General features: G+C 41.7%; 1 protein-coding gene across 1 annotated transcript in view; it reads left to right on the forward strand.

Moving 5' to 3' along the window:
• KMT2C (lysine methyltransferase 2C) overlaps positions 1–24,372 on the forward strand; it is a 240,541-nt gene that overhangs the window by 95,154 nt on the left and 121,015 nt on the right. Inside the window, 3 exon segments of the mRNA XM_036412645.2 lie at positions 2,330–2,478; positions 5,168–5,277; positions 19,823–19,985. Of these exon segments, the coding sequence (XP_036268538.1) occupies positions 2,330–2,478; positions 5,168–5,277; positions 19,823–19,985 (422 nt within the window).

Raw genomic sequence — 24,372 nt, forward strand, 5'->3', positions numbered from 1 at the left:
ATGAGTGGTTTTATCCTACGGAGGACTGCTGTAATCCTAAGGAGGGCTGCTGTCCTCAGGGTTGACATCAGCACCTTAAAACCTGACAGGTAAATCTGATTGAGCCGCTGGTTAGGACCCATTAGTAATTGACTGATTATCCATTCCTTTGGTTTTTATACCCATCCCCCATTACAATGTTCATCAATAATACAAATTTATGGATTGGACCAGGTTATATCTTATATCTTCATGTTCTGCATTGAATAATGACAATTATGTCAACACCTGTTCTGTGGAATACAGTTGGGTTTCAATACTTACTTATTTTATAAGCTAATTTTTAGTGAAAATGTTTATGAGCTAAGATGTTTATTATGTAAAAATAGCTTTTTTTGGTTTAATGAAAGTTTTTATGCACACTTAGAGTTTACCAAGTTATTAAGTAATGTTAATAAGCCAGTTAGTGGATCTTAGGAATAAAGCACATTTATAAAATTTGGAAATCATTTAAGAGAAAACAATTTAGGTTGGTAGTGATTTTAAATATTTACAGAATATGTAACTAATGGGCTGTAAATTAGATGAACAGCTAGTTGTTTTTTGTTTTTTGTTTTTTAATTTGTAAAGGAGATTTTTAAATTGTTCTTTCTTCTTGATTTGCTAAATAGAAAGCTATGTAATAAAGGGTTTATTTCTACTTTCCTTTTGTTTATACTTAAAATTTCGGGGGTATGTTCTTCATCTGGCTTCTCTTGATTCTCTTTCCCAAGGAGGGTTGCTGTCATCTTACTGATTGGGTGCATACATACAAACTGGTTGAAAACCTGAAGGGGAAATTGATTAAGCCTTGGGTTAAAAACTGGTTAGTAATAGACTGGTTAGCCATCCCATTGGTTTTTATACCCATCCTCCCATAAAAGACTGGTACAAAGGAAACATGTCAAAAATGGTATATTAGTCATTATAAATGGGCTACTAGTGTTTTCCCCCCTCCCAATAAAATAATAATGATTAATAATGAAGACTATATTTGTAGGAATGGAGATTATATTTATAGGAAAGAGTTTGTTCTCATATTCTGTGGACATTTAGAAAAATGAGAATTTAAAGATAGCACAGTATGCTAAACTTTCTAAAAAAAAATTAAGTCTATGAATTTTTAATGCTAAATATAAAACATATTGGTTATTTTTACATGGTTTGATATTTAAATATACTTACTGAAATATGTTAATACTTTTTTTTCTTCCAATGATTCCAGGTATAAAAGTTTAGTACCTTGGTCAGTGTGTTGATACTCTTTTAATAGGAGTCGTGGTAAATACCCAGCAGACAGAAGGGCAGTGAGTTGTGATCTATATTCCATAGTGCGTAATTCCATAGCATTTAATCCAGGTGGTAGGTCAGATACTGTGCCACAGGAGACATAGCATTTTACTGACAGCTACCTGGATGCCCACGCTTCATGTTTAAATGCAATAGCAGTTGTTATTTATGTAATTATCTTAATACCTGAAGTTTAAGGGCCTTGGAAGTCTGAAATCTCCCATTTATTGTGTACCTTATTCAGTGTTGGTTTGTATACTGTGGTTTTTACTGTTACATCATCATCTTCCTTGTCTCCAACTCTCTGGTGGCTATTTTGCTTTTGCCTTTTTTACTTCTGACTTGTGAGGTGCGGTCTTGGTAGAGAGAACCTGCGGCAGACCAGCTGCCGAGATTTGTCGAAGGGACCATAAGCAGCTCCAGATGACATGCTCTGCTCCCACGCCTCCATCTTCACACTTAGTGCATTTTCATTTCCCCCGAGAAATAACCTTTTTTACATAAACAACTGCCAGCTCTGCAGTGGTAGACCTCACTTACAGAAAAGCAAATTAAATTTCTGATTTGAATGAGTTAAGTTTTATAAGCTTTAAAGAAAGACCAAAGAGAATATTTACTTCATATGATAAAATATGGCTCCTGATAAGAATTTTAGAGCTCAAGTTAAAAAAAAAAAAAAAAAATATATATATATATATATATATATATATATATATATATATATATAACTTTATATATATGTGTGTGTGTATATATATATATGTATATAGTTTAAAAAATAGTTATAGAATGGCAAAATAAATGTGAAACTGTGATTTTTACCTTTTTTTTACTTATTTATAGACTTTTTAGTTGTTGCTTACACTGTGTATGAGTAATAACAGATGTGTTCTAAAAGTTGTTTTATGACAGCTTATGCCTAATAAATTAAAGATGACCTGGCAATAAGTGATGTTTAACTTATAAAATGAAACATTTTGGTTGTTACCACTTTCACATCAGTTTTATTTTATTTCCCTAGAGAACGGTCTCCTCAGCAGAATACCGTATCGTGTGTGAGTGTGAGCACGCAGACTGCTTCTGATGACCAGGTTATTCAATTATGGGATGAGCTCAGTCTTGTCGGTCTTCCCGACGCCATTGATGTCCAAGCCTTATTTGATCCCACAGGTAGGAGCTGGTCTTCATTCATCACTACCTCTTGATTCTTTAATTTTAGTGAATTACCAACTTCATAGTGAATACCTTTCATCTAGAAATAATTATGATCACATTGTAAAAAATGTCATTGTTAAGTATCCTATTTAGGTAAAATACATTGTCTAATTATGTTGAGCTAATTTAGTTAGCATCTGCACAGAGCTAACCCTGGACTAGATGCTTTCATAAATATTTGCATTTATTTATTTTATTTTTTTAAATATATTGATTTTTTACAGAGAGGAAGGGAGAAGGATAGAGTTAGAAACATCGATAAGAGAGAGACATTGACAGTTGCCTCCTACACACCTCCTACTGGGGATGTGCCCACAACCAAGGTATACATGCCCTTGACTGGAATTGAACCTGGGACCCTTCATTCTGTAGGCTGACTCTCGATCCACTGAGCCAAACTGGTCAGGGCTGCATTTACTTTTATGTAAGCAGCAATGTCATGGTGATCTGACAGTTGAAGACAGAGGACAATTTAAAATATGTGTGAAAATTTAGGGAACATGGCAGTGTGGTATATTTACTGTAGGGGTAAAGCATATTAGTTCTTAGCCGTGTGGGTATCCCATAATAACACAACTAGAGGCCTTTTGCATGAAGATTTGTGCATAGGCCTTTCTTCCCCTGGCTGCCAGCACCGGTTTTCCTTCAGCACTCGGGATCTAGGCCTTGATTCTGGCTGCTGCCTTCAGTCTTCACTCTGGCTAGAGTGCCGCTCCTGTAGCTCCCTCTACCTGCCTGGCCTGGCCACTCCACGCCTGCATGCGTGATGCCCAGAGGCCCAGAGCTGCTGGAGGGTGGGGTTGCCATCAGACTTGTCAGGTTAATTTGCATACTCACTCCTGATTGGCTGGTGGGCACCATGAAGTGACAGTCAATTTGCATATTTCTCTTTTAATAGTGTAGATAGTAATGTATACTCATGAGATGGTGCTGCTGGAATTTTGAATAAAGTTGAATTGTATATTGATAGTAGTTCAACCGCTCTGTGATAGAGAATTTGATGACTGAGCTGTTATCAATGATGATGTGGACTTTTGGTGGGTGTGGGATAGAGCAAAATAGAGGTGTACTGATATATTGTAGCCTATTTGCCATATAGTCTGTCATAAACAAAGTATTAAATTATGTCCTTTATATTTTACTGGAGGCCCAGTGCATGGATTTGTGCACAAGGTGGGGTCCCTTGGCCTGGCCAGCCTGTGGAGATCAGGCTGAAATTGGCTCTCCAATATCCCCCAAGGGGTCCCGGAATTGGGCTCCTGCTTCTCTGGGTCCAGCTGTGTCACCCAAGAACTGCAGCTGCCAAGTAACTGCAACTCAGCAGCTCCTGTGCTGAGTGTCTGACCCCTAGTGGTCAGTGCACGTCATGGTTGGAGTGTCTGTCCCTGGTGGCCATTGCACATCATAGGTACCAGTCAGAGTGTCGATTGCTTAGGCTTTTCTATATATAGATGTGTAAGAGTCCAAATAAAATATCTTCCAGTAATCTATATAAAAGCCTAATGACCGTTACAACTAGAAGACTGGCCAATAGCTATGATGTGCACTGACCACTGGGCAGATGCTCAATGCAGGAGCTGCCCACGGGTGGTCATTGCGCTTCCACAGCCGATGCCTCACTGGTGGCCAACATCTCGTGGTCCCTCCCCCTGGCCGGCTGGCCCCTATCAGCCCCTATTGGGACTGGGTGAGATTGTCCTGGTCACTGGCCAGGCTGTGGAACCCCATCTATGCACAAATTCATGCACTGGCCTCTAGTCCTACTTAATAAAAACCTAATACATTAAGTGTCTGTCCATTCGTCTGTTCAACCAAAGAGTAATATGCTAATGATGTGCTAAGGCTGCTCAACCGCTTGCTCTAACATGCACTGACCCCCAGGTTCTAGACTAGGGGTGTCGAACTCAATCAGAGAAGGGGCCAAAATCTAAAATCCAGCCTAAATTGCGGGCCGAATGGTTTACTGAACAGTCATAAACTGTCATTGTGATGGAAACGCAGCGGAGTGCAGTGATGACAGCGCGGTGAGGGCCACATTGCAAGGCCTGGTGGGACGGATTTGGCCCGCAGGCCTTGTGTTTGACACATGTGTTCTAGACAGTTGACCAGTTCACCAGTTGCTATGACGTGCACTGACCACCAGTGAGCAGACACTCTGAGCAATTGGTTAGCTTGCTGCTAGGGTCTGACTAATTGGGACTGAGTGAGATGTGCTGGACATGCCCTGGAGTCCGCCTGTTATCCCTCCCCCACTGGCCAACCTCCTGCATCCCTCCCTGGCCCCAGTTGTGCATTGGTGGGATCCCTCTGCCTGGCTTGTGCCCTCCTGCAATCTGGGACCCCTTGGGGGATGTCAGAGAGGTGGTTTTGGCCCAATCCCACAGTCCAGGCTGAGGGACCCCACTGGTGCACAAATTCATGCATCAGGCCTCTAGTATTTGTTGCTGGGAGAAATAACTTCTAATTCAGTGATTCTCAGTCTTTTGTGTTCATCAAAATCACCTGGAGGGCTTGTTGGAACATTGATTTCTGGGAAGGGCTGCTTTAGTGCCTTTTTGCGATTTCGGGGGTTTTATGTCTTTCCTTATTAGAGTTCCTATTGTTAATGTTATTCATATGCTCCTTTTCACTCTAATGATCTTAGGCACTTGTTGGGCTCATCACCGCTGTGTGGAGTGGTCACTGGGAGTGTGCCAGATGGAAGAACCGCTATCAGTAAATGTGGACAAAGCTGTTGTCTCAGGGAGCACAGAGGTAAGTAGAAGAAACAGACATTTAAGCATAGCTTTATACATTTCTTGTAGTCAACATAGAAGTTCACTTGTAAGAATTATTTATTAAGTGATTACTGTAATGCAAAAATCTTTAAAATAGGAAATTATTAATTTATATCCAAGAGTTGTTTATGCAAACCCCTAAAACATAGTATGTTAAGTTATACAATAAATGTAACTTTTTAAGATACATATTTTACATTTAAAACAGAAGTTAAAATGTCTAGAAATGAGAATTAGTTACTAAACTTATAAATCCATGTGGTTACATTTAAAAAAATATATTTTTATTGATTTCAGAAAGGAAGGGAGAAGGGGAGAGAGATAGAAACATAAATGATGAGAGAGAATCATTGATTGGCTGCCTCCTGCATGTCCCACACAGGGGATGGAACCCACAACATGGGCATTTGCCCAGACCGAGAACTGAACTGTGACCTCCTGGTTCAAGGTCGATGCTCAACACTGAGCCACACTTGTCACCAGGCCATGTGGTTACTTTTTTTTTTTTTTTTTTTAAATATATTTTATTGATTTTGTACAGAGAGGAAGGGAGAGAGATAGTCAGAAACATTGATGAGAGAGAGTCATCGATCAGCCGCCTCCTGCACACCCCCTACTGGGGATATGCCCGCAACCAAGGTACATGCCCTTGAACGGAATCGAACCCGGGACCCTTCAGTCCTCAAGCCGACGCTCTATCCATTGAGCCAAACCGGTCTCGGCCATGTTGTTACTTTTTAAGACAAAATTATTTGGTGAAGATTTAACCTACCCTGTTTCCCTGAAAATATGACAGTGTCTTATATTAATGTTTGCTCCCCAAAATGCGTCTTATTTTCAGAGAATGTCTTATTTTTCCATGAAGAAGAATACAGGACACATTTATTATTAAATGAAAATAAAGGAAATTTATTACCTGTATACGGTACGGTAGTACGGTAGTTGTCAACACAAATCAGACAAACTGTGAATCCTACACTATCAAGAATTTACTCATTTATTCAATGACCATCATGTCATCATCTTCTGGAACATCATCATAACAATCCAATTCCTGAATTTCCTGGTGAATTTCTTATGACTCCATTTCTTTCAGAATCAGTGGACCAAATCTCTCATGTTTAGCCTTAGGGGGCCTTATTTTTGGGGGATGCCTTATATTTCACTCAGAAGGAAACCTGTAAGTAGGTCTTCTTTTCGGGGAAACATGGTAATAGAGATGATATTTGACACGTCTTTAGTCCACAATGTATACTAGCACTGTTTGATGTTTTAAAAATTGATTAAAATACTTCTTTTCAGCTAAGTTGGCACTGTCCCCAAGTAACATCATGTCTGTAGTTTGCCATCTTTCAGGGCTTTGATTGTGAAACAAGTAGAGAAATAAATGCAACATTCCCCTCCCTCTATAAAGACAACAAACCCTGTGAAGTGAAATTGCTTTGCTGCCTACAAATTCTCTTTGGTTTTTGACAAGTATATTTTGGCAAAGTGAACAGCTCTTCCAAAGAAATATTAAAAATGGAAATTTTGACCATAGAAATTATAGGGTCTTTGATAGGTTGAACATGATTAAAACTTCTAAAAGTGTAAGGACTTAGATTCAAGTAATAGTTCAATTATTATAACATTTGCTTTACTCAGATTATCACAGTGATCTGATTTACATGGATAAGTAACACTCACCTCAAGATTAGTCAAGTGAGAGTGCTTGTTTTGGTAATGTGACATTACTTTTTAATGCTATATTATCAAAATTTGAACAGTGTGATGCATAATAGTAAATTCTACTGTCTGAAAATACTTAGGTGGCCACATCAAGACTATGATAGATCAGTGAGAGCTGTTTTTTTCTGTGAACTCAGAAGTAGTTTTGTGACATTGAAGAGTATAGGCATATCTTAGAGATAATTGTGGGATTGGTTCCAGACCATGCTGAAAGCAGGTATCACAGTGAAGGGAACTGTAATCTTGCTGGTGGAGGGTCTGGCCTTCAGTGTGTGGAAAACTCAGAATGTTTTGTGAAGCACAATAAAACAAGGTCTGCCTGTCTTACAGGAAAGGCAGTGAACAAAGGCTAAAAGGAACTTTTTGATGTTGGATTGGAATTGAAGGAATCAATATGAACTCTTTAATATTTATACAAGTACAGAGATGTAGAGATGTGCATATACTTGGGTTAGTGTGTATACACATATTTCCTAGCTGTATTCGCTAAGAGGGTAAAGGAAAGATTGCCTCATCCTGTCTGTTTTGGAAAGAAGTTACCATTCTTGTTCTTTAAATGCATACTGATTAATATTTAGATGGAATTTAGAGATTAAGGCTATGCCTTACCCCTGACAGAGGAATCAGCGCCATGAGAAATCTGTATTTCTTCTTCTCCTCCACCCCACCTTAATATATTTTTATTGATTTTAGAGAAAAAGGGAAAGAGAGGGAGAGGGAGGGAGGGAGGGAAGGAAGGAGGGAGGGAGGGAGGGAGGGAGGGAGGAGAAACATTAATGATGAGAATCATTGAACAGCTGCCTCCTGCACACCCCTACTGGGGATCGAGCCCACAACCTGGGCATGTGCCCTGACCCCTGACCTGGAATCAAACCACAACCTCCTGTTTCACAGGTTGAAGCTCAACCACTGCGCCAAACGAGACAGGCTGAATTCATTCTCACTTCATCTAGGCACTGTGGACTTGGCCCAAGCAAGTAGAATGCTGGGAATAGATGGAGAGATGAGGTCAGAAAGAAACCAGGGCAGCTTTGTCAAACCCTTACTTCTCTACTGCATTCAGTCAAAGCAGGATAGCATTAGTCTTCCATTGTCATTTTTATGCATTTGTTTTCTCCTTTGTAAATTAGGCACAGGATAGACCAGTTAGCTAGAACTTTAAAAAATTTTTTTCTCTCCTAAGAAGAGTTTGTCTCATTGATAAAAAATTTAAGCATATAACAACACATTTATTGGTGAGACTGTGGGAAATGGGCACTCTGTACTTTGTGGGTGGGAATACAAACTGGTAAAATTTTCTGGAATTAAGTTTGGCTATATCTAACAAGCCACATATGCACTTATCCTGTGATGTTTTTAGGAATCTACACTGAAAACAAGCCTGCATTGATGCAAAACACTTGCACTATTAAAAGTTAAGCATTGTTTGATTTGCAGAATGTTGGAAACAAGGTAAATGACCACATAGAGTAGAATACAGAGGAATATGGCGCAGCTGAAAACAACAGAGGAACAGCTCTTTAAGCTGATGCACAGTGGTTTCCACCAGTACCTTTGAGTAAAAAAAAGTGCAAAAGACCATTTACGGTGTGCAACCCTTTATGCAATAAAGAATAAGATATAAGGAAATATACATGCATATGCTCCTTTATGGGAAAGGATAAACCAGAACTGAAGCTTGGTTCCCAGTGGTGCGGGCAGGAAAGGGATATAAAAAAGAGGGAATGGATTGGCATAGCAGACAGACACTTCTCAGGTATATCTTTGTAAAGCTCTGATTTAGAGCCGTAGGAATGTCTCACATACTCCTAAATAAGGAATTACAACCATCTAGGGAACCAACAAGAATAGCAAAATTTACACTTAGAGGGATAGGAAAGGAAAGAGCTAATCTAAGTAACTAGAAAACAGTATCTTTTTTATAAAATATATTTTTATTGATTTCAGAGAGGGAGAGAAGGATAGAAACATCAGTGAAAAGAGAGAGTCATTGATCGGCTGCCTCCTGCATGCCCTGCACTAGGGATTGAATCTGCAACTCAGGTGCATGCCCTGACCCGGAATCTCTTGGTTCATAGTTTGAGACTCAACCACTGAGCCATGCTGGCTAGGCTGGGAAACAGTATCTTGAATGGAGAACTGTAATGACAAAGAACTGGATGTGGTATAATCCAGAGAGTTAAATGAGTTTCTCACAGGTGCGGGTTAGGAATTCTGAAACTGCTTTACGGATATACCATAAGCGAACAATACGTAAATATGTGGAAGGTAATGAGAGCTAGGTTTTCCAGTGTTGGAGAAAGGAGCTACAAATAGGGAGAGGCGAGCCTGAATTTTGTGGTGTTGAAATGGCATTAGAGGGATTGAGGTAAACTCATGGAGTTGACTGTTTACATTAGGGGTGTCGAACTCAATCAGAGAAGGGGCCAAAATCTAAAATCTAGCCTAAATCGCGGGCCGAATGGTTTACTGAACAGTCATAAACTGTCATTGTGATGGAAACGCAGTGGAGTGCAGTGATGACAGCGCGGTGCGGGCCACATTGCAAGGCCTGGCGGGATGGATTTGGCCCGCGGGCCTTGTGTTTGACACATGTGGTTTACATAGACATGTACTGAACAATAGATGTGTGTATTACCACTGAGTTGGCATTCTACATAAATTTCCTAGCTCTGTCCTGTGAGGCCTGGAAGCTGGGACCCTGGAGCAGGGAGCACCCCTAGTGCCCAGACCTTGGCTTCTAACCACTGTTCTCCTTGAGAAGTAAAGTAGTTCCTGGTGCAGGGACAAACGTGATGAGGCACGAGGGTGTCAGGAACGGACAGAAAGATGGGCACATACGGAGAGCAAGGAGTCAGCTTGAGTGAGTTCTGCAGAGCTTCTTGGAAAAACGACAAAACGGGACCACAACAGGTTTCCATCCGCAGGATAAACTAAATACTCACAAGTCTGGACTGACATAAGTAGTGCAAGTCAGACCCATCTCTTCTTTACCTAACATTCTCCAGTGGTTTCCCATTTCATTCGTAGAACAAAAGCTAGTCCTAACTAACCAGCCAGGCTCTGGGCTCCCCTTCCCTCCCCCAAGAACTTCTAAGACATCACCCCATAGCACTCTTCCTCTTTCCTGTTTCCTTCAGTCACACTTGACCCCGTCTGTGTCCTCCTCAAGTAGGCCAGACATCTCTCACCTCAGGGTCTTTGCACCTCTTGTTCTTTCTCTGTTGAATATTCTTCTTCGATACACGAGTATCGAATGCTCTCTCATTTCCTTTAGATATTCATTCAAGTTACCTTATCAGTGAGGACTTTGCTGGGCTCCCTATCAAAAATTTCAAGTGTCTCCTCTTCCCATAATACCCCTGCTTTATTGTTTCTCCTCTGTTTAAAAATTTTGAATACATTTTAATTTATTTTTTTAAAGTTGATTTTGGAGAGGAAGGAAGAGGGAGAGATAGAAACATGAGAGAGAATCATTGTTCAACTGCCTTTTGAATGCCCCTTACTGAGGATTGAGCCCACAATCCGGGCATGTGCCCTGACCGGTAATCAAACTGTGACCTCCTGATTCATAGGTTGATGCTCAGCTGCTGAATTGCCGCTGGGCTATTGTTTCTCCTTTCATGTATTGCCATCTGACATACGAGTAGTGTGTATTTACTTGCAATCTGGTTTCTCTACTCTCATTAGAATAATAGTGCCCTTCTCACAGGATCTTTTCTGTTTTGGCTTTTCCTCAAGAAATATTTGTAGCCTAAATGAAAGCACTAAAGATCATTCATGGAATTATTCATTCATAGTTATAAGTAAGAAGTCCAGAGTTTAGATTATTAAAGGAGATTGGCACTGTGGTTCATTTTACACAAGTTTTACAAATTTGTAATTGTCTAAATTTAGACATTATTTAAACAATGTCTAAAACAGAGTAAATTTTGCCGAAACCGGTTTAGCTCAGTGGATAGAGCATCAGCCTGTGAACTGAAAGGTCCCAGATTCGATTCCCGTCAAGGGCATGTACCTTGGTTGCCGGCACATCCCCAGTAGGAGGTGTGCAAGAGGCAGCTGATTGATGATTCTCATCGATGTTTCTAACTCTCTATCCCTCTCTCTTCCATTCTGTAAAAAAAATCAATAAAATATATTAAAAAAAATAAAACAGAGCAAATTTTTACAAGTGATGGAGATAAGAGGTTGGGGACAGTGAAAATCTTTAATATCTCAACAGGTTCCCTGGGGCAGAGTATGTGAAAGTGCTGTTGAATTTAGACTACATTTTTATTTTTATCCAAAGACAGATGTTCTAAGTTTATTGATTTTCATTATGATGACATGTGTCTCAATGTCATGCATGGTATGTCATTGCCTCTTTAAGATAAATGTGAAATCAATAATGAGAACATAATGAGTTTTCAAATAAGTGTGCTGGGGTTGAGCATTTCAAAAATGAATATTTGGGCCCTGGCTGGCATTGCTGAGTGGTTAGGCATCAATGTTTGGGGGTTTGCTTCCGTGCCAAGGGCTGGTACAGGTTGGGGTGTACGGGAGCCAGGCAATCAATGTGTGTTCCTCACATTGATGTCTCTCTTTCTTCTAACCCTTCCACACTTTTAAAATCAATGGAAAAAAATATCCTCAGGTGAGGATTATAAAAAATGAATATTTGGGACTATTTCTATTGTTATTTTATTAACAGAAACAAGAAAAGTTTGTAAAACCAAACAATGAAAAGATATTCTGACATTTGTCATTAAAACATCTTGGGCACAGAATTTCCTGAACTGTTTAAAATATTTTTTTTAATTAACTTATTTATTTATTTATATTGTTAATCCACACCAAGGACATTTTTCCATTGAGTTTTTAGAGAAGGGAGGGGGAGACAGAGGGAGAGAGAGAGAAACATCGATGTAAGAGAGACGCATTGATTAGTTGCCACCCACATATGCCCTGATCAGGGCCAGGGATCCATCTTGCAACCAAGGTACATGTCCTTGACCAGAATTAAACCTGGGGAGCCTTCAGTCTGCAGACCAGTGCTCTATCCATTGAGCCAAATAGCTAGGGCTATTTAAAATATTTTAAAAGATTTTTGGTATGTTTTAAATCCATTTGTTAGAAAAAAAGTACTTTCTGATTACAGAGGATGAAAATATATTTGCCAAATTTAAACTGGGGAAAAATAATGGTTGATAATGATGCACGACTTCTATTTAGATCTCTTTATGAGACCCTTTTTGCCCCCCAATTGGTAGTAATTGAAATAAAGAGGCCATTTATTAAGAAGTATGAGAACAAGGTATAGACCCCAGATGGAGGGTTGCATTACTCTCTCAATTGAAAAAAAAAATGTTTTTATTGGCTTCAGAGAGGAAGGAATAGGGTGTGTGTAAGAGAGAGAAACATCAGTGATAAGAAAGAATCATTGATCTGCTGCCTCTCCTGCATGCCACCTGCTGGGGATCGAGCCCAAAACCTGTGCCTTGACCAGGAATCGAATTATGACCATCTGGTTCATGGGTTGATGCTCAACCACTGAGCCACACCGACCAGGCTCTGTTAACTTTTCGAATGTGCACATCTATAATAATCTATGATAATAAAAGCGTAATATGCTAATTAGATTGGACTGCTGAACCACCTTCTGGCTGAAGCTGGGGGTGTGAGGGCTGGGGGCTGCCGCTAAGGCTATGAGGGCCGAGCCCCTTGCACGATTTCAGGCATTGGGCCTCTAGTCTTAATAATAAACATTTGAGCTTGTATCCTTATTATACATTCTCATTAGAACAGGTAGCTCTCCTTTTGTCACTTAAAAACATTTGTATTCTTACGTTGTTTGTGTGTGTGTCTATTTCTTTGGTCCCCGTCTAGGGCTGTAAGCACCATGAGGGCATGGATAATATCTGTTTAGGTTTATCATTTTATCTCTAGCATCTCATAGAGTACCTGGAACACAAGAGAGTCATTTATGGGATGAATGTATGCATGCCTGTAATTTGCCAATGAGATGCATTCGCTGGGACAGAGAGGAAGGCGCTGCTGTCACCTAGTGGCTGCTGCTGAAAGTCCTGAGCTGCACAGGCCAGCCTTCCACACAAAGAATTAATTATCTCGCTCAGAATGCCAGCATTGCTGAGGTTGAGAAATCCTGGTTTGACTAATACTGTTATTCTTTTCAAGTTAATGTATTTAATGTAATTTTCTCAATTGTTAAATGGCATTCTTTATCAAGTAGTTCAGTTTTTCTGGGATTTCCCTCAGACTGCTTTTCAGTTTTTCCAGGGGGAACATTATTTACCTTTTTCTAGGTGGAAGAATATGCTAAAACTAGAAACCTGTGTTCAGGAAAGGTAATGATGTTTCTTTTAATTTCCTCTTTGGAACCTGGGTGTGCTACCAAAATCTAGGAAACCTGGGTAGCTTGCATATTACCAAAGGAATAGTCTTATTCTGCATGCTACGGATGCTTGGTCATTTCTTTATCTAAAGCCTCCCTTTGTTCCCCTCCGAAAAGAAATAACTCAACCTCTAACACACATTTCTGTCCTTTTAATTATTTCTGAATCAAATGTAGTGTCATACTCTATTAAAAATAATTAAAAATTGCTTATATCATTTCCCTTAGAATTTGATAATTTCTTATATTTTCTCATACCACAAACCCATATTGAAATTCTATCATATACTGATTTTGTGCCAGGTGTCTTTTTGTAAAGCCAACTTAGTTCTGAGAGAAGAGTTGTAAGTTTTTGTTTTTATATTTTGTACTCTTTTTGTAGACAACCAAAAAAAGCTTTTCTATAATAAGATGCTAGTGCATATTAAAAGTAAGCAGTGTAATATAAGTGTGCTTTTAGTTTAAAACAAAAGCAGTATACAGTACAGTAAAAAGTCTTTATCTCCTCTAACCAACTGAAATTAGTTCCAATAAGATTTAAAACATTGGTCTACCTCTTTATGGTAGGTGATCTGCAAGTACCTATTTTATCACTATTGTCTAATATGGTTTTATTTTAATACTAGAGGCCTGGTGAATGAAATTCATGCACTGGGGGGAGGGTATGTGTATGTGTGTGTGGTGGGTGTGGTGGTGGGTGGGTGGTGGTGTCCCTCAGCCCAGCCTGCACCCTCTCCAATCTGGGACAACCTCGGGGCCTAAACTGGCAATTGGACATCCCTCTCACGATCTGGGACTGTTGGTTACCGCTCGTCTGCCTGCCTGCCTGCCTGATTGGCCCTAACTGCTTCTGCTTGCCAGTCTGATTAATACCTAACTGCTCCCCTGCCAGCCCAATTGCCCCCAGCTGCCCTCCCTGCTGGCCTGGTTGCCTTCAACTGCCCTCCTCTGCCGACCTGATCTTGCCCCCAACTTCCCTCCTTTGCCAGCCAATTTGGTTCTGATTGGTTGGTTTTATGCCAGTCACTGTCAAAAGCTTTGCCTCCTAGGCAGCCATTGGCCCCTCGCAATTCACTCAGATTTGGTTCTGATTGGTTGGCTTCTATGCCAATCAGTGTCTCTGCGCCTATCAATGGGGCCTGATCAGCAGCCCTGGTGGAGTCCTGGAAAGAAATGGAGGCGAGGCTGCTGACCAGGCCTGGAAAGAAAGAGAGAGGCAAGTGCTGATCAACAGCTGCCACAGAGGCTGCTTCTTTCTTTAAGTCCCTCAGCAGACACGCTGGGTAACAGTGCCTGTCACTGTAGCTGTCAGTGCTGGGTCGCCACGGCAACCCAGCACTGACTGCAGGACTGACTTCCGGTTGGTTAAGCCTCCTGCTCCTGTATGTGACAGACCCAGGGTTTTTATATATTAAGATAATCCTACTGATCTGTAATGTAAATTTTAAAAATTTATCAAAGTATATATACTTTCTTTTCTGCTAGATGTTTTTTAAGAGGAAAGGTAAACATTCACAGTGTGGTGCTGGGTCTATAAGACTGTCCAGGTTGGAGGCTCCCAGGAGGAACCCATGGGACCCATAGGGTTGTGATTATGGCTGAGGCTCATGTGGTTTGGTGAGCATCTCAGTGGGAAGAGACACTGGCAGACTCTGGGAGAATCCCGGTGCCAGCTACCTTAGGTGCCCTCCCTCCCATGAGGGGTCACATAGGCACCCTCTTCTTCCGCAAGGAAAGTGCAGCTGCATGTGTGTGATGCTCCTGCACCAAGAGTATCAACCCTGGGCCTGCCCTTACCAGAGGGAAAGCCACACTGTTGGCACACTTATCTAGCTGCAGAAAATTGCCCTTTCACTTGGGGAATCGAGGGTGCCAGCTGGCAAGCAGGCCTTGGTAAGAATAGTAATCTCGGGACTGTTATGTTAACCCTTTTGCTTAATACTTAAGTTGGACTGTATCTCAATTCCAGTATATTTCTCTCTATGGGACTGTAGTAGGTACTTTTTAGTGTACAACATTGAATTCTCCATCATAGAGAGGCTGTGATAATGCTCTATCCTATCTAATAAGGAGGGAATATGCTAATTGACTGCCATGACCTCAAAGATGGCAGTGCCCACAGCCACAAGATGGTGGTGCCCAGTCCCCTCAGCCCCACCAGGGTACCTGCCTCTGGAGTACCCCAGTCCCCTCAGCCCCCCAGTTGCCCAGGCTGGCCCAAGGCGCAGGCAAGCCTTGGATGGCAGTTGTCCCAACTGCCCAGGGCCGGCCTGAGGGACAGGCAAGCCCCATAGGGTGGCTGCCCAGCCACCCAGGGCCTCCCGAGGCTCAGGTAACCAGGGCTGGCTGAGGCTTTCGCTGGCAGCAGAGGTGTGATGGGGATGTCACCTTCCCCTGATCGCCAGGTCGCCTCCCCACTACCCCCCAGGGCTCCTGGTCTGTGAAGGAGGCAGGCTGGGCTGAGGGACCCCCCCCTCCAGCACATGAATTTTCATGCACCGGGCCTCTAGTATAAAATAACTTTGTTCAGAGGAAAGATACTGGTAAGGATACTTCAATAAAAAAAAAAAGCCTGTATTTAACTCGGAAATCTATTTTGTCTAATATTAATATAGCCACTCCAGCTTTCTTTTGACTGATATAAACATTCTATATAATAAAATCCTAATATGCAAATTGTCCCCTTGATTGCAAGTTCCCCTGGGAGTTTGACTGTTTGACCAGTTGCTATGACATGCACTGACCACCAGTGGGCAAATGCTCAGACCTAGGCTAGCTTGCTGCGGGCACTGGTGGGCTAGACTGGAAAGTAAGGTGTGAGGTTAGAGCTGTCAGGAAGCTCCCATGGTTTGGCCCAAGCCCCCAGTGGAGGTGGCGGGGGAGGGAGCCAGGAGGGACCCAGTGGCTGTTATGTGTGATCCGAGAGCCGTGGACTGCGCAGCCCTCTGCAGCCTGTGGCGTTCTCAGTGCACAGTTTATAATCTTCAGAGCTGCTTCTTTTTATTTGTTACATTTCACTACTCCATGAGAGTGGGTAGCACCATTATGGGGGGGCAGGCCAGGTGCACCTGCCTGAGGCCAAGGGGCGGCCTCAGGCTCCTGGGATGCAGCAGAGAGGGGGGTGGGGCTGAGTTGGAGAAACTGAGTCCAAAACTTGAAAGGAAGCGTGAGGCAGCCAGGGGCAGAGGGCGACAGCTGTGCAGGGGCCTGGAAAAGCTGCTGGGTGGGGGCAGCCGAGGAGCCGGGTGCATCTCCCATGGCACAAGCTCCACGTCCCTCCCTCCTCCTCCCTGTGACCTGTCACCCCAGCTCTCCTCCCAGGCTCCGCCTGGGCTCGCCCCATAATCTCCACACAGCGGCAGGGCCTGCACAGCCTTCGGGGAGCTCTGTCCCCGGAAAAGAAGGGGAGGCTGCAGACAGGTGTCAGGAGGAGGGGCAGAGCAGGGCCCACCAAGTTAGATGGAGAGAGGGAGGGAGAGACCCCAAAGGATTGGGGACAGAGATGGGTGCGGATGGACGGCCATGCAGAAACATTGCCCTTGGTTAGAGTCTCCCCCTTGAGAGTGCTGCCCCCCCCTCCCCCCCAAACTCCTGGCCATCACTGACCTGTTCCTCTTCTTGTACTTTTGCAGATACTGAAATGGAATCGTACAGCATGTACTTAGCATAATGGTCATTCACCAGTGGGTAGTTTTTTCTTGGCTGTTATTTATAAAGCCGCTGTGAACATGGATGCGACATTGTTTGTTTGGAAGTGTATGTTTAACTTTGCCTGTACACCTTTCCATTTCTCAGTGGTGAGAGGTGCATTGGCTCTGTGGTGTTGCTAACACTGGGTATTGTCAGTGTTTCTGAGTTTTAGCAGTTCTAGTTCAGTGATACCTCCTTGTGGGCTTCTTTTTTGCTTCCTAATGACTAATGAGATTGAACATCTTATGTACTTTACTTGCTATTGTGATTCGTTTTCAAAAAAGTATATATATATTTTATTGATTTTTTTACAGAGAGGAAAGGAGAGGAATAGAGAGTTAGAAACATTGATGAGAGAGAAACATTGATCAGCTGCCTCCTGCACACTCTCCATTGGGGATGTGCCTGCAACCAAGGTACATGCCCTTGACTGGAATCGAACTTGGGATCCTTGAGTCTGCAGGCCGATGCTCTGTCCATTGAGACAAACTAGTTAGGGTTGTTGTGTATCTTTAGTGAAGTGTTTGTTCAAATCTTTTGCCCCTACCCCTACCCTGTTCCAATTGATTTGTCTTCTTACTATTGAGTTGTCAGAATTCTTTATATATTCTTCATATAAGTTGTTCATTAGAGATGCATTTTATAAATATTTCTGCCTAGTTTGCAACTTGTTTTCATTTTCTTAGTGTTTTCTGTAGAGCAGAGGGCTTAATTTTTAAAAAAGCATATATTTTATTGATTTTTTACAGAGAGGAAGGGAGGGAGAGAGAGAGCTAGAAACATCGATGAGAGAGAAACATTGACCAGCTGCCTCTTGCACACCCCCTACTGGGGATGTGCCCGCAACCAAGGTACATGCCCTTGACCAGAATCAAACCTGGGACCTTTCAGTCAGTAGGCCGATGCTCTATCCACTGAGCCAAACTGGTTTCGGCTCCATTGATTTTTAGAGAGAAACATTGTGACATCTTAGTTCATGGAATGATGCTCAATCCCTAAGCCATACCAGTGAACCTCTCTGTGTTTTTCATGCCCTTGAGTACAGAAAAGAACTAAAATGTGCATTAGTCTGTGGCTCCGTGGATTTTATTTATAATAATAAAAGTATAACATGTTGTTAATTAGAGAAAACTGGGGCTGCAAGGGAAGCCTGAGTCCTGGGTGCCTGTGGCAGCCGGAGTGAAGCCGGAGCCTGCAGAAGCAGGAGAGAGGAAGGCCCACTCTTGCACGAATTTCGTGCATTGGGCCTCTAGTATAAAATTAAAATGGCACAGATACAGCTAGAGTTTACGAGGACTTAAAGACTGCTGTGGTCTGTTGGCTGCACTCAGTGTGTTGCAGACACACCAAGAGGTGCTAAGATTTTTCATATTCATTCGAAGCGGAGGACCTGAGGTTATGAGATTTTGAGGGCATGTGCTTGCTTATGCAGGTTTACACATAAATGTTGAAATGTAGAGTCAACATTGGCATGTGAAGATGTCTGTGGTTCCTTGAGGCTTGGTGTTCCCGCAGATCATTCTGTTTTGCTTTAGGTATTCCAGCTGTGCTATTTGCGAGCCGCTCTCACAAATGAGAGTCCTGAGAGTGGCATCCACTTAGGATACATATGCCTGGCCTTTCTCTGTCAGCGGCATTCGTGGTGCTGCCTGAACAGAGCTAGGACAACCAGTTTCTACCCAGGGATGTTGGAACGGGAGGCAAAGACAAACCACTATGCAAATATCAGAAGTGCTAACGCAGAGGCTAGTGTAACAAGGCAGCCTGGCCTCTTCTGCACAGAGGGAGGCTTACCCTGCACAGTGCAGGCCTCCAGCGAAAGTGCCACCAAAGAAATGATGTCCACAATGGGCTTGAGCGGATAGCAAGTCATTCTTAGGGAAAGGCGAGGTAAGGAAGTAAAGCATTATAGATCGATCATTCAGATTGACTTCTTACACACTCAGCTGCCCTAAACCAGGGGGCAAACTGCGGCTCGGGAGCCACATGCGGCTCTTTGTCCCCTTGAGTGTGGCTCTTCCACAAAATACCACGTGCAGGTGCACATGTACAGTGCAATTGAAACTTCGTGGCCCATGCGCAGAAGTCGGTTTTCGGCTCTCAAAAGAAATTTCAATCGTTGTACTGTTGATATTTGGCTCTGTTGACTAATGAGTTTGCTGACCACTGCCCTAGACTTACTCTGTTGATCATGGGGGCCTAATTTCTTTGCTCTTACTGCTTGTAAGAGAGTAGCCTCAGATTGAAATTGGTGGGACTGAGGAGAGAGAAGATACTCATGACCTAATTTTTCTTTACACTCCTAGCATTTACTAAGAAACTTAAAATGAATTACCACAATGAAATGTGTCCATCTGTTGCATTGAACAATATAGTTGTCCCTCATTAACCTACTCTGTGATTGACTAGTTTACTTCCTATTGATTTTTAGGCAGGGTGAAAGATGTTTTATACTGTATATTCATTTTACTTGTTTACTGATAGGATTTAAACACTTAAAATAATGCTCAACTAGAAACCTGTCTTTTTAACCATACTACTAATTTAAAAAAAAATTATTTGTACAAAGTCAGTGGGGAAAGCGAAATGCTAACTGTAACTTCAGTTTTTCAAGTGATGTACAAAGGTTTTTAACACTTTCCTAGCCCTGCATTTGAATGTTTCTCTACCAGGATTTATGAAGAAATTTCTTTCCCTTTTCCCCCTTCAGCGATGTGCATTTTGTAAGCACCTTGGAGCCACTATCAAATGCTGTGAAGAGAAATGTACACAGACATACCATTACCCTTGTGCTGTGGGGGCGGGCACCTTCCAGGATGTCAGCCACTTCTTCCTTCTTTGTCCAGAGCACATCGACCAAGCTCCTGAAAGATGTAAGTAGTGCACTTAGCACATGTACTCACAGTGTTGCATGTCCTCACTTCCCTGAGTGTTACTCTGCTTGGATTAGAAAATAACTTTATATAATCTTGATAATCTGAGGGATCCTTGCCAGAGGTCCTTGGGGAAATCTGTTATCAACAGGTTCATTGAAGTTAAAGCCAAAAAGTTACTTTGTTTACATGGTTTTTCCTATTTAAAATTTTTTTAAAACATTGTAAAAAAATAGAAATACTTAACATATAGGATTTCAATATGCACTATAAAGTACGTCCTTTAAAAAGTTAAACAGTATTCAGTGTCTTTTACACTAAAAACCATCCAGCACCCCCTGGAAAATTAGAAGATGATTGACTAATTTTTCAACCATGTGTACAAGGACTTTTAAAACATGCAAAATCTGACTACTGAGTTGGGGCACTGACCTCTTTTCCCTTAGATTGTCCTATAAAAAAATGATAACAGCCAACACAACACTAACTGTCCAGTGTGAATGAATCAAAACCATACCTTTTTTTTTGGTCAGGCAAAAATACACTTTTTGTTGTGCCACAGAATTTTAGTAATTAGTTTATGTGCCATGAGATGAAAAAGGTTGAAAATCTCCAACTCAGGCTTTCTTGCAGAGGTACGCTATTGACAGGCCTTTGGCTTGAGACCGGCCTGGTCCTCATGGGACCTGTCCCTGTAGCTTCTGAGTTGTCTCTGTTTGCTGCAACCACACTTGCACTTTCTCCTTTCTCTTCCAGACAGTATTTTTTTTAAAGTGAAAAACACTTAAATGTTTGAATTTCATGTTGTACAGAAAGTTAGCATTCTTTGCAGTCTTTGTCATGAAACAGAGATCTTACCTTTTTATTTCTATGAATTTCCAAAAAGCATGTATACTTCAGCATCTTTTTTCCCTCTTAAATTGAATTTCCAATCTCATTGTGAATGCTTTTTTCAATCTTTTTAATCTAATTGTTAGCTTTACTTATTTCTTAGCAATGTTAATAAAGGTTTTTTCCTATCTTTTTCATCTCTGTGAAACATAAATATAGCTATCTATATTTATGAGGCATAAACTGAAGTATTCTCAAGTACAGTTAGTTTTCATAATCATTATTTTTTATCTTTGTGTAGTATAATTTTATATTCAGTTAAAATTATTTTGTGTCTACATGTATAATCATCATACAGGTGTAAATTATAGGTAAGGCAAACCGAAATGTCAAATTGTATTTAGGCTGCGGAGGGATTTGAAGTTTTGAGTGTTTTGGATCACACACTGAGATCTGGGAGAGAAAGAACTTTCACGCACAGCCACTCCGCCGGTGTTGTGTGAGGCCTCTGCAGTGAATTACTGCCCCAGGTGCACAAGCTACGATGCCAGTTGTAAGAGTCGATTGCATTCTGGGTGGTTCGTTACACAAAAAGCAATTGTGTATGTATTTAAGAATCTGAATTTTTAAAAAAAAAACATTTTATTGATTTTTTTACAGAGAGAAAGGGAGAGAGATAGAGAGTTAGAAACGTCGATGAGAGAGAAACATCAACCAGCTGCCTCCCGCACACCCCCAACCGGGGATGCACCCGCAACCAATGTACATGCCCCTGACCGGAATCGAACCCGGGACCCCTCAGTCCGCAGACCAACGCTCTACTGCTGAGCCAAACCGGTTTTGGCAAGAATCTGAATTTTACTTAGCCTTTTGTATGTAGTCACGTTTAGAGCTCAGTAAACAGTGTGTAAACTTTTCCGTGACTGTGTTTCTGATGTTAGGTGTTTGTTGTCTAATGGCTGTACTGCTCTGTGCTGCAGACTGTGTTCTCACAGTGTAGACTTCATCTATATGTGAGAGATCTTAAACTGTTTTGTAAAGTAATGCCATGTCAGAACTGTGGTGAGATGATTTGTCATCCTTTTTCATCCTAGAGTGAAAGGTTCATGCTGACAACATAAAACCAAAAGATATTCTGAGATTATTGGTACTGTTCCTTGTTCCAAAATAGACTTATGGAGATGCATAAAAACACAATGAATGGTAGGATAAAATAAAATAAAAATAAGCAAGGAAATTTGGCCATTGTAAAATACATGTGGCATAAACACGAAGGTAATGGTGAGGCCAGGACCCAGTAAACACACACTTCCTAAACCTAAACTACAAATAGGCTCCAGAGCTTTCCAGTAATCAATAAGAAGAGTTACCTGGTTCATAGCAATATGACAAGAATTCACTTGATATGGAGACTGTTGCACACATTATACTGCAGTGTTAAAATTGTCTCCAAGTAGCTGCCTTGTAGTGTAAGAAACAAATTCCACAGGGCAGTTTTTTAAACAGATCTCAAAATAAGCAAGTGGTATAAAATCAAAGCCTAACCGAGAAAATTCAATTTCTTGGGGATTTTGAAAAATGCAGTCTAAATACATAACTTCCTGACCATCCATCTTAATCCAAGAATATAGAGAATATTGAAGATATAATGTATTTCTATAATATATAAGACTATGCAGTAGTCTTTATAAAATCTTTCTAGTTGTTTTAATTGTGTGTCATAGCACAAAGTACAGAACTTTTATGTCTCAAAAAGGGGGGATAAGTGAAAAGAAACTAGTCAGTAAATATCATGTGGCATCGGACCTTGTCTATATTAATTGCTTTACAAAAGGTAGTGATTTTAGTTCTTATCTAAAGCTCAAGTTATATGTATACATTGAATACTGATAGCTAAGTGTAGAGCAGTTTGTTAGAGTGATAGTTAGCTGAGTTAGGAGTAAGATTGACATTTTTTGTGCAAGTTGACAAATCTAACAAAGACATGGACACCATTAGAAAGAAATTCCAACAAAGACAGTGTCAGCGAGCAAGGCCAGGACTTTCAGTAGAAAGCAGTTGCAGGATGCTCTGTGTCATGGATAGAGGCTGGCCATACCTCCAGCGTTATTGTCACGATGATGTGCATGAACCTTGTCTGGAAAATTTCCACTGAATGCTTGTCACGGAGACACGGCCAGTGTGCTTTCTGAGGAGTGCGCTGCCTCCTAGGGAAAGCTGAACGCAGGGCACCAGCTAGGATCAGCGGGGAGAGCAGCCGGGCAGATGGAGCAACACTGACAGGCCTGAGGAAAGAGCGTGGCATAGCTGTGGACAGCCGCTGGTCATTGTGCCTGGGCCATCGTGTCTGCTGGGAGGATAGTAGAGGCAACACCCTGATGAACACAGGCTAGGTCACACAGGGCGGGGTTTGATGTGATTGTCTGCAGTGTGACCCTTTGCAGGTTTAAGTGTGGGAATTTTCTCTCTTTCTGTTTCTCTTTCTCTCTGTCTATCTGTTTCTCTCTCTGTTTCTCTCTCTCTCTGTCATCTCCCCTCTCCGGTGTATTTATTGCCACCACTCAGCTTTTTTTTAATTTTTACTTCAGTTATACTTTTAACTCCAAACTTGATTTCTCGCTAGTGCTTATATTTCTGCTTTGCATTCTGTCAGTCCCCTGGCCTTTCTTTCTTATTTACCTGCCTGCCTACCTACTGTAAGGGCCAGACTCTCTGGACAGCATCCATGATTTACGTTTTCTTTCTAGAGACACCCCGTGGTAGGCCAGCCACCTGGCACAGTGTTCTTTCTGCCAGCAGTGACGGCGTCGATGGTGGGTGCTGTTGATCCAGCAGCAGCCACGCTGATGTAGCCCTTCTTAAACTGATGCTGTCTGACATCAATTTGACATTTCTCACTTGTTATTTACTCCAGCACATTTATTCTTACGTGCTTCTAGACACCGGTAAGCAGTATAGTCTCACCTTCCAACTTGACTAAGTTGAAGGATCCATGATAAGCTCTCTTCTACTTTGAGCTCATTGTTTTTGCCTTTTCCTCCATCTTTTCTTGTCACAGCTGTCACTTAGAAAGTGACCTTGTCCAAAGTTTATCTTTCTGCTTCTGCTTTTTCTCCCTCTTCCTCTCTCTCCCCCCAATCGTTTACCCTCCTCATTCTATGCCTGTGCTGGCACTTGCTGCTTTTGTACAAGCTCAGGTGTTCTCCCCTTCTTTGCTCTCCCCCTGGGAGTCAGTGTTGACGAGGAATGAAGAGCGTGGCCTTTGGAGCCACAGTGACCTGGACTTCACTCCTGTCCTCTCAAATTCACTCCAGTCTCACCTCTAGTCTCTTCTGCTTTCCAGCTGCTTCAAGAAAAATCTCACATAGTTCTTGATTATTGCTTCAAATTTAATGTCTGTGTGGTGTGCAGACATATACTTACATGAGACAAGACACTTAAGCTGTCCAGTAGTATCATCTTCTTATGCATGATCTGTAAGAGGCAGTGCTAGCGTTTCTGCATGTATCTTCTCCTGGATTGGCAGCGGTTGGAATTAACTAATTATGTAGCACTT

Source organism: Pipistrellus kuhlii, unplaced genomic scaffold, assembly GCF_014108245.1.
Source record: "Pipistrellus kuhlii isolate mPipKuh1 unplaced genomic scaffold, mPipKuh1.p scaffold_m20_p_47, whole genome shotgun sequence".
NCBI lineage: Eukaryota > Metazoa > Chordata > Mammalia > Chiroptera > Vespertilionidae > Pipistrellus > Pipistrellus kuhlii.